Source organism: Bufo bufo, chromosome 9 (assembly GCF_905171765.1).
Source record: "Bufo bufo chromosome 9, aBufBuf1.1, whole genome shotgun sequence".
In the NCBI taxonomy this organism is placed as follows: Eukaryota; Metazoa; Chordata; class Amphibia; order Anura; family Bufonidae; genus Bufo; species Bufo bufo.
This window is the reverse complement of record NC_053397.1, coordinates 109867457-109885596: the sequence shown is the minus strand read 5'-3', so window position 1 is coordinate 109885596 and position 18140 is coordinate 109867457. Positions and strand designations below refer to the sequence as shown.

The 18140-nt window shown below is 49.0% G+C and overlaps 1 protein-coding gene across 4 annotated transcripts in view; it reads right to left on the bottom strand.

The window, feature by feature from the left end:
- The window catches only part of PLA2G4A (phospholipase A2 group IVA), a 331217-nt gene that overhangs the window by 273985 nt on the left and 39092 nt on the right, over positions 1-18140 (bottom strand). For all 4 annotated transcript variants that reach the window (XM_040407269.1, XM_040407267.1, XM_040407268.1 and 1 more), the window contains one exon: positions 3923-4026. In XM_040407269.1, the coding sequence (XP_040263203.1) occupies positions 3923-3955 (33 nt within the window). In that variant the 5' untranslated portion in view covers positions 3956-4026. The remainder of the gene's footprint in view (positions 1-3922; positions 4027-18140) is intronic.

Here is an 18140-nt window from a genome sequence, read left to right as displayed (position 1 = left end):
CTCTGGGGCTCCGATCGGTAACCATGGCAACCAGGATGCTACTGCAGGCCTGGTTGCCATCGTTACTTAGCAATATAACAATATTAGAAGCATCATACTTACCTGCTGGCTGCTGCGCTGTCTGTGTCCGGCCGGGAGCTCCTCCTACTGGTAAGTGACAGGTCTGTGCGGCGCATTGCTTAATGATCTGTCACTTACCAGTAGGAGGAGCTCCCGGCCGGACACAGACAGTGCAGCAGTCAGCAGGTAAGTATGATGCTTCTAATATTGTAATATTGCTAAGTAACCATGGCAACCAGGCCTGCAGTAGCGTCCTGGTTGCCATGGTTACCGATCGGAGCCCCAGAGCGATTAAACTGGGACTCCGATCGGAATCTCCTCTGCCAAAGATTATGATCGGGCAAGGGGGGGGGGGGGGGGGGGGGAGAGGGGAGGCCGCACACTGGCCACCAATGATATTACAATAGAGGGGGGGCCGCACACTGGCCACCAATGATATTACAACAGAGGGGGGGGGGCGCACACTGGCCACCAATGATATTCAAACTGGGGAGGGAGGGGGGTCTGCCCCCTGCTGCCTGGCAGCCCCTGATCTCTTACAGGGGGCTATGATACGCACAATTAACCCCTTCAGGTGCGGCACCTGAAGGGTTAATTGTGCTGATCACAGCCCCCTGTAAAAGATCGGGTGCTGCCAGGCAGCAGGGGGCAGTCATGTACACAGTTCGTAGTATATTCTAACTAGAAGCGTCCCCATCACTATGGGAACGCCTCTGTGTTAGAATATACTGTGGGATCTGAGTTTCACGATCTAACTCAAATCCGATGGTATATTCTAACAGAGGCGTTCCCATAGTGATGGGGACGCTTCAAGTTAAAATATACCATCGGATTGGAGAAAACTCCGATCCTATGGTATTCTAACTCCTGACTTTACATTGAAAGTCAATGGGGGACGGATCCGTTTCAAATTGCACCATATTGTGTCAACGTCAAACGGATCCGTCCCCATTGACTTGCATTGTAATTCAGGACGGATCCGTTTGGCTCCGCACGGCCAGGCGGACACCAAAACGACATTTTTTTCATGTCTGTGGATCCTCCAAAAATCAAGGAAGACCCACGGACAAAAAAACGGTCACGGATCACGGAAAACTGAACCCGTTTTTGCGGACCGCAAAAAAAAAAACGGTTGTGTGCATGAGGCCTTATTCCTAGTATTCTCACAGTGAGTATTGGTCACACACAGGTATAAAAAAGACAGGCCACAAAAAAGTCGGGCAGGTCTAGTTAGTGTTACCAGCCTCCCCAAATAGTTTCATACACCCCAGTGTCCTAATAATGTCCACCTGGGTGAATCAGAGCCAGGATCAAAAAAAACAAAAGCAATGTGCCAGAGATGAAAAGCACGATTGCCTATGACCCTGCCTGACAAGTCTACACAAATTAGGTGTTAGTACATGCTCTACGCGTTTCTGCATGGGAGTTACCACGCTTCATCAGGAGCAAATCACACTCATAAATTACTGTCTGTGGATACAAAGTTGCCGCACTGTAGAGTGCACTATCCGGCACTATCCATGGACAGTAATTTATGAGTGTGATTTGCTCCTGATGAAGCATGGTAACTCCCACACAGAAACGCGTAAAGCATGTACTAACACCTAATTTGTGTAGAATTGTCAGGCTGGGTCATAGGCAATCAGGCTTTTCATCTCTGGCACATTGCTTTTGGTTTTTTGATCCTGGCTCTTTCACCCAGGTGGACATTTTTAGGAGACTGGGGTGTATGAAACTATTTAGGGAGGCTGGTAACACTAACTAGACCTGCCCGACTTTTTTGTGGGCTGTCTTTTTCATACCTGTGTGTGATCAATACTAACTGTGAGAATACTAGGAATAAGAGTGAGTTTTTTTTATATATAGTCACCTCAGGTCTTATTTGGCTACCATACAGGTTGATGGTGTATATCTGAGTCCCTCTCAACCTGCTAGGTACCCCGTTTGGCCTGTTTTCAACTGAAGAGGGTGTAGTGTCCCCCTTATTTTTTAAACTATTTGTTTTCAATAAAAGATTTTTTATTTTGTTTAGAATTAGCGTTATTTTTCCCAGAAAATGAGGGATGTAACAAAAAAAAGCTGGGCTCCATAGCAAATTTTTGAACAGCCCCTTCCCCTCACTTCCTGCCCCCAAGCAGTAGTCATGCCCCTTTAGTGGCCCCACACAGTAGTCCTGCCCCCTAGTGCTTCCACACAGTAGTTATGCTTCCTTAGTGCCCCCACACAGCAGTCATTCCTCCTTACTGCCCTTACACAGTAGTCATGCCCCCTTAGTACCCCCAAACAGTAGTTATGCCCTTTTAGTGGCCCCACACAGTTGTTCTGCACCCTTAGTGCTTCCACACAGTAGTTATTCCTTCCTTAGTGCCCTCACACAATAGGCATGCCACCTTTGTGCTCCAAAGCAGTAATTATCCCCACTTCACAATAGAATCTCGCCTTATTGCCCCTTTCACAGTAGCCTTAGTACCACCACACAGTATTTTTTGTACCCCCTTAGTGTCCCCACACAGTAGATATGCCCTCTTACTGCCCCACTTAGTAGAATATCTCTTTAGTACCCCCACACAGTAATCATGTCCCCTTAGTAGTCCCACCCAGTAGTTATGCACATATTAGAATGCCACCTTCACAGTAGTTATGCATCTTTAGTGCCCCCAACAATAGAAGGCCCCTTAGTGCTCCCACAAAGTAGTTATGCCCCCCTAGCATTCATAAGTGAGTAGGAGAGTGCACAGGCCAGAGGATAATCCCCTGCCTGTGTGCTATTCTACTCAGCAGGCACTATTATGTCACTACATCACACCCTCTGGGGAGAGCACAGGCCCTCATGGAAGACAGAAACAGTAGTCGGACTGGAGTATGTCATCCATTACATCCTGGGCCTCACCTGCCAGTACAGAAACAGTGGGCCCCGCTAACGGCTGTCGAGGTGGTAGTTCGGCAACTGCTGAAAATAAATGCATTGAGCAGCTTAAAGAGGACCTTTCACCTTGAAAAACATTGTGAACCAAGTATGCTGCCATGGAGAGCGGCGCCCAGGGATCTCACTGCACTTACTATTACCCCTGGGCGCTGCTCCGTTCTCCCGTTATGCCCTCCGGTATCTTTACTCACTAAGTTATAGTAGGCGGTGTCTGCCCTTGTCCTGTGGGCGTCTCCCCCTCCTAGGCTGCAGCACTGGCCAATCGCAGCGCACAGCTCACAGCCTGGGAGTTTTTTTTCTCCAAGGCTGTTAGCTGTGCGCTGCGATTGGCCAGCGCTACAGCCTAGGAGAAGGAGACGCCCACAGGATAAGGGCAGACACCGCCTACTATAACTTAGTGAGTAAAGATACCGGAGGGGATAACGGGAGAACGGAGCAGCGCCCAGGGGTAATAGTAAGTGGAGTAAGATCCCTGGGCGCCGCTCTCCATGGCAGCATACTTAGTTCACAATGTTTTTCAAGGTGAAAGGTCCTCTTTAAATAGAAAGGCAGTGTAGAAGCCTGGCAGTGAACTTAAAGGAGGAAACAGTAAGAATTGAATACAGATATTTCAGTTTCAGAGACAAACTTGTGACCCAGACACTGTGAAATACTAGTAATGAAAAGGGGAAACAATTGTACCTGAAGCTTGAAAGACCTTATGTGACCACATTTACATAGAATCTAATGGTCAACGCTTCCATGTTATCTAGAGAGACAGCTTCTGTCCTTAGTTTTCTGAAACAACATTTCTTTGCTTTCATCCTTGGGCCCCATTTTACACTATCTTTTTATTTCACAGTTTTTATCTAACACTTTAAAATTATTTTCTTTAATCAGTTTGGTATTACTGCATGGAAAAATACTAAACGCAAAACAAGAAAGATATCTACTTACTATTATATACTGATAGGGATCTATGGACGCCATGAGAAGGAAATTGTGACCACAGACTTACACAGCAGGTTTTTTCCTCCTAAAATAGCACCGAATTGACAATCCTAAATAAACAAGAAGACATAGAAAGCAGATTTAACTAATGTTACAAGGGTAACCTGATAGTTCAGTTAAACCCCAGAGTACATGTAACCATTACTGAATCAGGACTATAGGAAAACAAAATACATAAAAAAGAGAGGCAGACCTAATAAAAAAAAAAAAAGATCCTTGTAGGTAACTATTGTTTGTATAAGGCTACTTTCACACTTGCGTTCGGAGCGGATCCGTCTGGTGTCTGCACAGACGGATCCGCTCCTATAATGCAAACACTTGCATCCGTTCAGAACGGATCCGTCTGCATAACTGTTTTTTCAGATCTGAGTTTTCACTTCGTGAAAACTCAGATCCGACAGTATATTCTAACACAGAGGCGTTCCCATGGTGATGGGGACGCTTTAAGTTAGAATATACTAAAAGAACTGTGTACATAACTGCCCCCTGCTGCCTGGCAGCACCCGATCTCTTACAGGGGGCTGTGATCCGCACAATAACCCCTCAGGTGCCACACCTGAGGGGTTAATTGTGCGTATCATAGCCCCCTGTAAGAGATCAGGTGCTGCCAGGCAGCAGCGGCCAGACCCCCCTCCCTCCCCAGTTTTAAATTCATTTGTGGCCAGTGCGGCCCCCCTCCCTCCCCAGTATTATATTCATTGGTGGCCAGTGCGTCCCCCCTCCCTCCCTCCCCAGTATTATATTCATTGGTGGCCAGTGCGGCCTCCCTCCCCAGTATTATATTCATTGGCGTCCAGTGCGGCCTCCCCTCTCCCCCCCTCCCCTAATTAAAATCACCCCCCCCCCCATCATTGGTGGAAGCGGAGAGTTCCGATCGGAGTCCCAGTTTAATCGCTGGGGCTCCGATCGGTTACCATGGCAGCCAAGCCGCTACTGCAGCCCTGGCTGCCATGGTTACTTAGCAATTTTAGAAGCATTATACTTACCTGCAATGTCTGTGACCGGCCGGGCGCTCCTCCTACTGGTAAGTGACAGGTCTGTGCTATAAGCAATGCGCCGCTCAGACCTTTCACTTACCAGTAGGAGGAGCGCCCGGCAAGTATAATGCTTCTAAAATTGCTAAGTAACCATGGCAGCCAGGACTGCAGTAGCGTCTTGGCTGCCATGGTAACCGATCGGAGCCCCAGCGATTAAACTGGGACTCCGATCGGAACTCTCCGCTTCCACCAATGATGGGGGGGCGTGATTTTAATTAGGGGAGGGGTGGAGAGGGGAGGCCGCACTGGACGCCAATGAATATAATACTGGGGAGGGAGGCCGCACTGGCCACCAATAAATATAATACTGGGGAGGGAGGGAGGGGGGCCGCACTGGCCACCAATAAATGTAATACTGGGGAGGGAGGGGGGCCACACTGGCCACCAATGAATATAATACTGGGGAGGGAGGGGGGCCACACTGGCCACCAATGAATATAATACTGGGGAGGGAGGGAGGGGGCCGCACTGGCCACCAATGAATATAATACTGAGGAGGGAGGGGGGCCACACTGGCCACCAATGAATATAATACGAGGGAGGGAGGGGTGGGGGCCACACTGGCCACCAATGAATATAATACTGGGGAGGGAGGGAGGGGTGGCCGCACTGGCCACCAATGAATATAATACTGGGGAGGGAGGGGGGGCCGCACTGGCCACCAATGAATATAATACTGGGGAGGGAGGGAAGGGGGCCGCACTGGCCACCACTGAATATAATACTGGGGAGGGAGGGAGGGGGCGCACTGGCCACAAATGAATTTAAAACTGGGGAGGGAGGGGGGTCTGGCCTCTGCTGCCTGGCAGCACCTGATCTCTTACAGGGGGCTATGAGGGGTTAATTGTGCGGATCACAGCCCCCTGTAAAGATATCAGGTGCTGCCAGGCAGCAGGGGGCAGTCATGTACACAGTTCTTTTAGTATATTCTAACCTGAAGCGTCCCCATCACCATGGGAACGCCTCTGTGTTAGAATATACTGTCGGATCTGAGTTTCACGATCTAACTCAAATCTGATGGTATATTCTAACAGAGGCGTTCCCATGGTGATGGGGACGCTTAAAGTTAAAATATACCATCGGATTGGAGAAAACTCCGATCCGATGGTATATTAATAGGGACTCCTGACTTTACATTGAAAGTCAATGGGGGACGGATCCGTTTGCAATTGCACCATATTGTGTCAACGTCAAACGGATCCGTCCCCATTGACTTGCATTGTAAGTCAGGACGGATCCGTTTGGCTCCGCACGGCCAGGCGGACACGAAAACGCTGCAAGCAGCGTTCGGGTGTCCGCCTGCTGAGCGGAACGGAGGCCAAACGGTGCCAAACTGATGCATTCTGAGCAGATCCGCATCCACTCAGAATGCATTGGGGCTGTATGGATCCGTTCGGGGCCGCTTGTGAGAGCCTTCAAACGGAACTCACAAGCGGAACCCCGAACGCAAGTGTGAAAGTAGCCTAAGTCAACAAGAGAAAATCAACTGTACAATAGTTGCAATTAATGGTATAGACTGAAAAGCACCACAAAAATATTGTAAGGACATTAAAGAGGTTTTCTGGGATTAGGATAGGTCATCAAATATCCGATAAGCAGGGGTCCAATACCCAGCACCCTCACTGATCAGCTGGTTTAAGAGAAGGCTGCGCTCCGTGCATGGACTGCCTTCCCTTCATTGTTTACCTGCTCACCATCAACATTGTGGCGGTGAGCAGATGTAATTACAAGCCATCCCATTCACTTCAATAGGATGTCTCATTCCTATATGCTTGAATAGGAAGGAGCCATCCTACAGAAGTGAATGGAACGGCTTGTAATTACATCTGCTCACCACTGCGATGTCGACAGTGAGCAGTTAAACAGTGAATGGAAGGCAAACCTCCAGTTTGCATTCCGGCAGGCTGTTCCAGCAGAGAACAGCCTGACAGAATTATCCAGATCTGCCGCTGCCAGATGCGTAGGGAATGTCCACTGGCCTCATTAAGCATAATGGAGTCCGGCGGAGATCTGTACGCAGACAAGGAGACAATTCTCTTCTTGTCTGCCAGAGTTTTACACCGGAGGTGTGAAAGTAACCTTAGGCAATAGTCAGTTTTGGTTTTAAAAGCTCAGGTTACTTTCATTTAAATGCAGACACGTTTCACTATGTTTTACACAACACAAGCCATGGATAAAAAAAGGTGCTGCTTCTAGTAAACAGCACCAACTGTTTTCTAATCCTGTACAATATATTTAGGAGTTTCCAGTAGCTACTCAGTAAAGAGCTCATGCGGTACTTTTGAAAAAACTAAGAGGTTGGACCATCTGGGACATTGATGGCATATCGCTAGGATATGGTAATATTAGATAGGTGTGGGTCCCACCCCTATTTTGAGAACGGGGCATCTGAAGTGAAGGAGAGCATGTGGCGCCTATGCAGCGTGCTCTCCATTAATAGCCATGGCAGTTCCAAAAATACTCGAGCTAATGCACTTGGCTATTTTCTGTAGTCCCATAGCAGTGAATTGAGAGCATATCATCTCTCCATTCACCACTATGGGTCTGCTAAAAATAGCTGTGCCAGTGGTTGGCTATTTTTTTTTAACTCCCATGCGCGGCCAGTCTCTTTTCACTTCAGAGGTCCCATTTTGGAGATAGGAACAGGTCCCAGAGGTAGGACCCACATCTTTCGGACATTGATGGCATATTCTAGCAATATGCTATCAATCTCTCAGGTGGGAATAACCCTTTAAGCCCCCAGACTGCATCCCTAAGCCTCATTTACACGTTAGTGTTTTGGTCAGTGATTTCCATCAGTGATTGTGAGCCAACCCCAGGTTTGGAGTCTCCACAGAGAAGGTATAAGGGAAAGATCTGCACCTCTTCTGTGTTTAAAGCCGCACCTGGTTTTGGCTCAAAATTACTGATAGAAATCATTGACCAAAACACTGACGTGTGAATGAGGCATAAGACTGAGGCGGCGTTGCACCAGAGAGCTGTTCTAGACATATACTGAGGTTCAAACTAAGGACTCAAGCACAGAATTTCAGGGTATGGGTATAATATGGGGAGACAGCCCTACCATGCATTGTATACAGTTCAAAAGAGAGTTTTGTGCTGACTTCCCTTAATATTCAGTTTAAAAATTATTGTAGGTACTCAAACGGTTTTAAAAATAATAAAACATTTAAGGTGGACATACATTTTAGACAAACATCGACTAAACCCACTGATTATGCAGACCGGCCATCCATTTATTGTGTATAAATGCCTCCTGACTTTTCCCTGATAGCAGATGGGTCTTAATCCCCTGTCCCTATAGAGAATACGCAAAAAAAAAAGAAGGGAGATGGCACTGGGGACACCATTGTAGAACAGAATACTGTTCAGCGCAAAGCCACTAATCAGTCAGATCTGTTATGGCTGTGTACTGTGACTGCCCAATGATCCATGGCAGACAAGTTGCAGCATCACTTACCCAGCTTCTGACAATATATTCCTATCAGTCCAGACCCATTTACCTTCCTCTTTCCTCCAGCAGCAGACCCGGACGCCGACATTCCATGCCTCAACAGAACAGCAGTAAATGGAATGATCTTACTTGTATCCATGGATTGCTCAAGTTTCTCAGGTTTCAGGACAGCATACAGATGTAGCAGGGGTAACACACACACACACACACACTCTTTTAACTCAAATTTCTTAACTCATCACTAGAGTTGAGCGAACACCTGGATGTTCGGGTTCGAGAAGTTCGGCCGAACTTCCCGGAAATGTTTGGGTTCGGGATCCGAACCCGATCCGAACTTCGTCCCCAACCCGAACCCCATTGAAGTCAATGGGGACCCGAACTTTTGGGCACTAAAAAGGCTGTAAAACAGCCCAGGAAAGAGCTAGAGGGCTGCAAAAGGCAGCAACATGTAGGTAAATCCCCTGCAAACAAATGTGGATAGGGAAATTAATTAAAATAAAAATTAAAAAAATAAAAATGAACCAATATCAATTGGACAGAGGTCCCATAGCAGAGAATCTGGCTTCACGTCAGCAGAGAATCAGTCTCTTCATGCCATAGCAAAGAATCTGGCTTCATGTCAGCAGAGAATCAGTCTCTTCATGCCATAGCAGAGAATCTGGCTTCATGTCAGCGCAGAATCAGTCTTCATGTCATAGCAGAGAATCAGGCTTCACGTCACCCACCACTGGAACAGGCCACTGTCACACATTTAGGCCCCGGCACCCAGACAGAGGAGAGCGGTCCCGTAACAGAGAATCTGGCCTTATGTCAGCGCAGAATCTGTATTCATGTCATAGCAGAGAATCAGGCTTCACGTCACCCACCACTGGAACAGGCCACTGTCACACATTTAGGCCCCGGCACCCAGACAGAGGAGAGCGGTCCCGTAACAGAGAATCTGGCCTTATGTCAGCGCAGAATCTGTATTCATGTCATAGCAGAGAATCAGGCTTCACGTCACCCACCACTGGAACAGGCCACTGTCACACATTTAGGCCCCGGCACCCAGACAGAGGAGAGCGGTCACGTAACAGAGAATCTGGCCTTATGTCAGCGCAGAATCTGTCTTCATGTCATAGCAGAGAATCAGGCTTCACGTCACCCACCACTGGAACAGGCCACTGTCACACATTTAGGCCCAGGCACCCAGGCAGAGGAGAGAGGTCCCGTAACAGAGAATCTGGCCTTATGTCAGCGCAGAATCTGTCTTCATGTCATAGCAGAGAATCAGGCTTCACGTCAGCCACCACTGGAACAGGCCACTGTCACACATTTAGGCCCAGGCACCCAGACAGAGGAGAGCGGTCCCGTAACAGAGAATCTGGCCTTATGTCAGCGCAGAATCTGTCTTCATGTCATAGCAGAGAATCAGGCTTCACGTCACCCACCACTGGAACAGGCCACTGTCACACATTTAGGCCCAGGCACCCAGGCAGAGGAGAGAGGTCCCGTAACAGAGAATCTGGCCTTATGTCAGCGCAGAATCTGTTTTCATGTCATAGCAGAGAATCAGGCTTCACATCACCCACCACTGGAACAGGCCACTGTCACACATTTAGGCCCCGGCACCCAGACAGAGGAGAGGTTCATTCAACTTTGGGTTGCCCCACAATATAATGGTAAAATGAAATTAAAAATAGTATTGAATGAGGAAGTGCCCTGGAGTAGAATAATATATTGTTAAGGGGAGGTAGTTAATATCTAATCTGCACAAGGGATGGACAGGTCCTGTGGGATCCATGCCTGGTTCATTTTTATGAACGTCAGCTTGTCCACATTGGCTGTAGACAGGCGGCTGCGTTTGTCTGTAATGACGCCCCCTGCCGTGCTGAATACACGTTCAGACAAAACGCTGGCCGCCGGGCAGGCCAGCACCTCCAAGGCATAAAAGGCTAGCTCTGGCCACGTGGAAAATTTGGAGACCCAGAAGTTGAATGGGGCCGAAGCATCAGTCAGTACGTGGAGGGGTGTGCACAGGTACTGTTCCACCATGTTAGTGAAATGTTGCCTCCTGCTAACACGTTCCGTATCAGGAGGTGGTGCAGTTAGCTGTGGCGTGGTGACAAAACTTTTCCACATCTCTGCCATGCTAACCCTGCCCTCAGAGGAGCTGGCCGTGACACAGCTGCGTTGGCGACCTCTTGCTCCTCCTCTGCCTTCGCCTTGGGCTTCCACTGGTTCCCCTGTGACATTTGGGAATGCTCTCAGTAGCGCGTCTACCAACGTGCGCTTGTACTCGCGCATCTTCCTATCACGCTCCAGTGTAGGAAGTAAGGTGGGCACATTGTCTTTGTACCGGGGATCCAGCAGGGTGGCAACCCAGTAGTCTGCACACATTAAAATGTGGGCAACTCTGCTGTCGTTGCGCAGGCACTGCAGCATGTAGTCGCTCATGTGTGCCAGGCTGCCCAGAGGTAAGGACAAGCTGTCCTCTGTGGGAGGCGTATCGTCATCGTCCTGTGTTTCCCCCCAGCCACGCACCAGTGATGGGCCCGAGCTGCTTTGGGTGCCACCCCGCTGTGAACATGCTTCATCCTCATCCTCCTCCACCTCCTCCTCATCCTCGTCCTCCTCGTCCTCCAGTAGTGGGCCCTGTCTGGCCACATTTGGACCTGGCCTCTGGTGTTGCAAAAAACCTCCCTCTGAGTCACTTTGAAGAGACTGGCCTGAAAGTGCTAAAAATGACCCCTCTTCCTCCTGGGCCACCTCCTCTTCCATCATCGCCCTAAGTGTTTTCTCAAGGAGACATAGAAGTGGTATTGTAACGCTGATAACGGCGTCATCGCCACTGGCCATGTTGGTGGAGTACTCGAAACAGCGCAACAGGGCACACAGGTATCGCATGGAGGCCCAGTCATTGGTGGTGAAGTGGGTCTGATCCGCAGTGCGACTGACCCGTGCGTGCTGCAGCTGAAACTCCACTATGGCCTGCTGCTGCTCGCACAGTCTGTCCAGCATATGCAAGGTGGAGTTCCACCTGGTGGGCACGTCGCATATGAGGCGGTGAGCGGGAAGGCCGAAGTTACGCTGTAGCGCAGACAGGCGAGCAGCAGCAGGGTGTGAACGCCGGAAGCGCGAACAGACGGCCCGCACTTTATGCAGCAGCTCTGACATGTCGGGGTAGTTGCGAATGAACTTCTGCACCACCAAATTCAGCACATGCGCCAAGCAAGGGATGTGCGTCAAACCGGCTAGTCCCAGAGCTGCAACGAGATTTCGCCCATTATCGCACAATACCAGGCCGGGCTTGAGGCTCACCGGCAGCAACCACTCGTCGGTCTGTTGTTCTATACCCCGCCACAACTCCTGTGCGGTGTGGGGCCTGTCCCCCAAACATATGAGTTTCAGAATGGCCTGCTGACGTTTACCCCGTGCTGTGCTGAAGTTGGTGGTGAAGGTGTGTGGCTGACTGGATGAGCAGGTGGAAGAAGAGGAGGAGGAAGCTGAGTAGGAGGAGGAGGAGGAGGAGACAGGAGGCAAAGAATGTTGCCCTGCGATCCTTGGCGGCGGAAGGACGTGCGCCAAATAGCTCTCCGCCTGGGGCCCAGCCGCCACTACATTTACCCAGTGTGCAGTTAGGGAGATATAGCGTCCCTGGCCGTGCTTACTGGTCCACGTATCTGTGGTTAGGTGGACCTTGCCACAGATGGCGTTGCGCAGTGCACACTTGATTTTATCGGACACTTGTTTGTGCAGGGAAGGCACGGCTCTCTTAGAGAAGTAGTGGCGGCTGGGAACAACATACTGTGGGACAGCAAGTGACATGAGCTGTTTGAAGCTGTGTGTGTCCACCAGCCTAAATGACAGCATTTCATAGGCTAGTAGTTTAGAAATGCTGGCATTCAGGGCCAGGGATCGAGGGTGGCTAGGTGGGAATTTACGCTTTCTCTCAAATGTTTGTGAGATGGAGAGCTGAACGCTGCCGTGTGACATGGTTGAGATGCTTGGTGACGCAGGTGGTGGTGTTGGTGGTACATCCCATGTTTGCTGGGCGGCAGGTGCCAACGTTCCTCCAGAGGCACAGGAAGAGGCCGAGGCGGCGGCAGCAGCAGCAGAAGAGGCCGAGGCGGCGGCAGCCGCAGAAGAGGCCGAGGCGGCAGCAGCAGAAGAGGTAGCAGGGGGAGCCTGAGTGACTTCCTTGTTTTTAAGGTGTTTACTCCACTGCAGTTCATGCTTTGCATGCAGGTGCCTGGTCATGCAGGTTGTGCTAAGGTTCAGAACGTTAATGCCTCGCTTCAGGCTCTGATGGCACAGCGTGCAAACCACTCGGGTCTTGTCGTCAGCACATTGTTTGAAGAAGTGCCATGCCAGGGAACTCCTTGAAGCTGCCTTTGGGGTGCTCGGTCCCAGATGGCGGCGGTCAGTAGCAGGCGGAGTCTATTGGTGGCGGGTGTTCTGATTTTGCCCACTGCTCCCTCTTTTGCTACGCTGTTGGCTCGGTCTCACCACTGCCTCTTCCTCCGAACTGTGAAAGTCAGTGGCACGACCTTCATTCCATGTGGGGTCTAGGACCTCATCGTCCCCTGCATCGTCTTCCACCCAGTCTTGACCCCTGACCTCTTGTTCAGTCTGCACACTGCAGAAAGACGCAGCAGTTGGCACCTGTGTTTCGTCATCATCAGAGACGTGCTGAGGTGGTATTCCCATGTCCTCATCATCAGGGAACATAAGTGGTTGTGCGTTAGTGCATTCTATCTCTTCCACCCCTGGTGAAGGGCTAGGTGGATGCCCTTGGAAAACCTTGGCAGCAGAGTCTTCAAACAGCATAAGAGACTGCTGCATAACTTGAGGCTCAGACAGTTTCCCTGATATGCATGGGGGTGATGTGACAGACTGATGGGCTTGGTTTTCATGCGCCATCTGTGCGCTTTCTGCAGAAGACTGGGTGGGAGATAATGTGAACGTGCTGGATGCACTGTCGGCCACCCAATTGACTAATGCCTGTACCTGCTCAGGCCTTACCATCCTTAGAACGGCATTGGGCCCCACCAAATATCCCTGTAAATTCTGGCGGCTACTGGGACCTGAGGTAGTTGGTTCACTAGGACGTGTGGCTGTGGCAGAACGGCCACGTCCTCTCCCAGCACCAGAGGGTCCACTAACACCACCACGACCATGTCCGCGTCCGCGTCCGCGTCCCTTATTAGATGTTTTCCTCATTGTTCCCGTTCACCACAATTTTGAGAATGGCAAATTTGGGAATGCTTTTTCAACTCAGAACAAAAAGTCTGCTTTGACGGTCACTACAAATAACTTGACCAGCTAAAACTGTGCAGATTTGGTTGAATAGAGATGTGAGACCTGTTTTTTTTTGCGCTGTGTGACAGTTATAGGTTTATTCACAGAATGACACTTCTATCAGCACGCTAGCGTGTGTCTTAGGTTTTTCTGAATGATACTATCAATAACTTTAATGGAAGATTTTCTTTTTGGGATAGATTTCAAGTAGGCCTGAAATACCACAAACTAGTTATTTTCAGAATGGCAAATTTGGGAATGCTTTTTCAACCCAGAACAAAAAGTCGGCTTTGACGGTCACTACAAATAACTTGACCAGCTAAAACTGTGCAGATTTGGTTGAATAGAGATGTGAGACCTGTTTTTTTTTGCGCTGTGTGACAGTTATAGCTTTAATCACAGAATGACACTTCTATCAGCACGCTAGCGTGTGTCTTAGGTTTTTCTGAATGATACTATCAATAACTTCAATGTAAGATTTTCTTTTTGGGATAGATTTCAAGTAGGCCTGAAATACCACAAACTAGTTATTTTCAGAATGGCAACCCAGAACAAAAAGTCTGCTTTGACGGTCACTACAAATAACTTGACCAGCTAAAACTGTGCAGATTTGGTTGAATAGAAATGTCAGGTCTATTTTTTAGGCGCTGGGTGACAGGCTCAACTTGCCCCTGATGTAATATATGGCCAAAAAATAACCAGACTGTTGATGGTTAAATGCACTTCGGTGACACAGGCTCAGCCTGCAGCTGATGTAGTATATAGCACAAAATAACCACACTATCGATGGTTAAATACACTTGGTGATAGCTCGTGCTGGCGCACCACAAGTCACAAAATGGCCGCCGATCACCCCAGAAAAAAAGTGATCTAAAAACGCTCTGGGCAGCCTCAAAAAAGTGAGCAAGTCAATAATAGCACTTCAATGATCCACAGCTGCAGATCGATCACAGAATGAAGTCTTTTGGAGGAGTTAATCTGCCTAATCTCGCCCTAACGTCGCAGCTGCAACCTCTCCCTATACTGATCATAGCAGAGTGACGTGCGGCGCTACGTGACTCCAGCTTAAATAGAGGCTGGGTCACATGGTGCACTGGCCAATCACAGCCATGCCAATAGTAGGCAAGGCTGTGATGGCCTCTTGGGGCAAGTAGTATGACGCTTGTTGATTGGCTGCTTCGCAGCCTTTCAAAAAGCGCCAAGAAAGCGCCGAACACCGAACCCGGACTTTTCCGAAAATGTTCGGGTTCGGGTCCGTGTCACGGACACCCCAAAATTCGGTACGAACCCGAACTATACAGTTCGGGTTCGCTCATCCCTACTCATCACGTTACCTTGAAACAAAAGCCATTGAAAAGCAATTGTTAACACATTTAGATTAGATAACATGTCTCAAAAAAGTGTGTTAACCCTGCTACATCGTATATAGTGGTCAGAGATTTCTTGCCCGAGAATGCCTTGTCAGGTCTATTTTTACTCTAATAATCTCCTAAATAAGCAGTAATTGCCCTGACAAGAACGGCCCTGTCCAGAACCTTTCCCGGTTATCAATGCCCTGGACTTCCCTATCAATGGGGCAATGATAATAAGTCTTCAAAACAGGGAGAAAGAAGAGAGTCCCCACGCGTTCTAAATGTAACCCAAGACTCATCAGGGGATAGGGAATAAAATATTATAGAGCAATCAGGGGATAACTAAAGTTCCACAGAAGAGAGGGTGGAGCGCTGTCCGTATCCCCCACCTCATATGGGTAACTATAAGTGGGCATAAAAGGATTAAACCACCTTATAAGTGCATATGGTGCCATGGTCATAACTGAGGGGATCCGGCATATGTCATCTCCTAGACAGAGACTGCGTATGGCGGTCCACTTAGTTTCCAGACATATCAGTTGGCAGCCTGGGAAGCCGTGCCACCCGTTTATACGGCAAACATATTAGGACATCGTCAGACATCATCCACAACTCCATCGTCAGTCAGGCAAAAGTCCCTCAGACATCAGCCAAAACTCCGTCGTCCGTCATCAGCCAAAACTCCGTCCTCCCTCAGCCAAAACTCCGTCCTCCCTCAGCCAAAACTCCGTCCTCCCTCAGCCAAAACTCTGTCCTCCCTCAGCCAAAACTCCGTCCTCCCTCAGCCAAAACTCCGTCCTCCCTCAGCCAAAACTCCGTCCTCCCTCAGCCATCAGCCAAAACTCCGTCCTCCCTAACTCAAAATATGCCCTACTACACACACTCTTCACCTGACGGAGCCGCTAGCTGCTGGAGAGGCAAAGGACCTATGATGATGCTATGACCATGTGACGAGTCACGTGTGTGGGAGGGGTCAGATGTGCACAGCAGCTGGTAGAGTGAACAGAACTGTAGCCATCAAATTGAGCTCTGTACTAGAGATGTGTGTGTAACCTGCATGTAGCAGTGTTGTGCACTGTGTAGCAGAGCTGTATGTGTAACCTGCATGTAGCAGAGCGGTGTACTGTGTAGCAGAGCTGTATGTGTAACCTGCATGTAGCAGAGCTGTGTACTGTGTAGCAGAGCTGTATGTGTAACCTGCATGTAGCAGAGCTGTGTACTGTGTAGCAGAGCTGTATGTGTAACCTGCATGTAGCAGAGGTGTATGTGTAACCTGCATGTAGCAGAGCTGTGTACTGTGTAGCAGAGCTGTATATGTAACCTGCATGTAGCAGAGCTGTGTACTGTGTAGCAGAGCTGTATGTGTAACCTGCATAAAGCAGAGCTGTTTGTGTAACCTGCATGTAGCAGAGCTGTATGTGTAACATGCATGTAGCAGTGCTGTGTGTGTAGCAAAGCTGTATGTGTAACCTGTATGTAGCAGAGCTGTGTACTGTGTAGCAGAGCTGTATGTGTAACCTGCATGTAGCAGAGCTGTGTACTGTGTAGCAGAGCTGTATGTATAACCTGCATGTAGCAGTGCTTTGTACTGTGTAGCAGAGCTGTATGTGTAACCTACATGTAGCAGAGCTGTATGTGTAACCTGCATGTAGCAGAGCTGTGTACTGTGTAGCAGAGCTGTATATGTAACCTGCATGTAGCAGAGCTGTATGTGTAACCTGCAGGTAGCAGTGCTGTGTACTGTGTAGCAGAGTGGTGTACTGTGTTACAGAGATGTGTGTGTAACCTGCATGAGTCCAAATGTCCGATTCGCAGTTTTTGGTCGCTTCATTTGCTACAATTTTTTTAATAAAAAGTGATCAAAAAGTCTTAAACACCCCAGAATGGTATCAGTGAAAAGTTCAAATTGCCCTGCAAAAAATGAGCCCCACCCAGCTCCGTACACATAATTACAAAAAAGTTATAGGGGTCAAAATATGGCGACAAAAAAAATAAATCTGATTCTGGAAATCTCCTGCCTGCCACTCCGAGTTACTCAGAATTGGTAGCCCTAATAAATAAATACATGCAACATGAATGCATATATGCCGCTTCACACAAAACTAGATCACAAGTGTTAGGCTTCTTGCACATAAACGTTGTTGGTCCATTCCGTGCATTGGGGACAGCAATTTGCAGTCCCCAATGCACGGGCAACGTGCGTGCAGCGGCCAGGACAGATCCAGACCTATTCAACTTGAATGGGTCCGTGAGCATGTTCTATCTTTTTGCTGTGCGGAGGCACGGCCAGAAACACCACGGAAGCACTCTGTAGTGCTTCTATGGGGATCCGATCCGTGTTTCCGTTCAAGTGAATGGGTCGACATCACGGATGCGGGATGCACACGGCTGGTGCCCTGTGTATTGCGGAACCGCCGTATGTGGTCCACAATACAACCACAGGCACACAGCGGCCATGTGCAAGAGGCCTTACAAAGATGGGATTTATGGTTCACATCCTCTTATGCTTCCCATATTCCACAGATTTATATCACACAGCTACTTACAGTTGTGCTGATAAGTTTACATACCCTTGCAGAATTTATGATTTCTTAAAGGGGTATTCTCATCTTCCCTTTTCATACTTACCTTCCTTGAGCGCGATGTTCACTTCATGGATTCTTCTCCCGGCCGGGCCGCGCTTGCGCAGAAGACTGAAGATTTTCTCCAGGCCGGGCCGCTCAATGTACTGAACGCGCACGCCGCCGCGCATGTGCCATGGTGACTTATTCCTCGCCTGTATAGTACAGAGTCGGCGTGCGCGTTCGCGGCTCTGTACTATACTGGCCAGGAAGAAGTCATCATGGTGCATGCGCGGTGGCATGCACGTTCAGGACATTGCGCGGCCCGGCCGGGAGAGAATCTTCAGTCTTCTGCGCAAGCGCGGCCCAGCGGGATTCGACCGGAGAGGTGGCCGTAACCAGGGGAGACCAAAGACAACATCAGGTAAGAGATGACTTATTTTCTAAAAAAGGGTGGGAATTGGGTAATAAAATCTATTT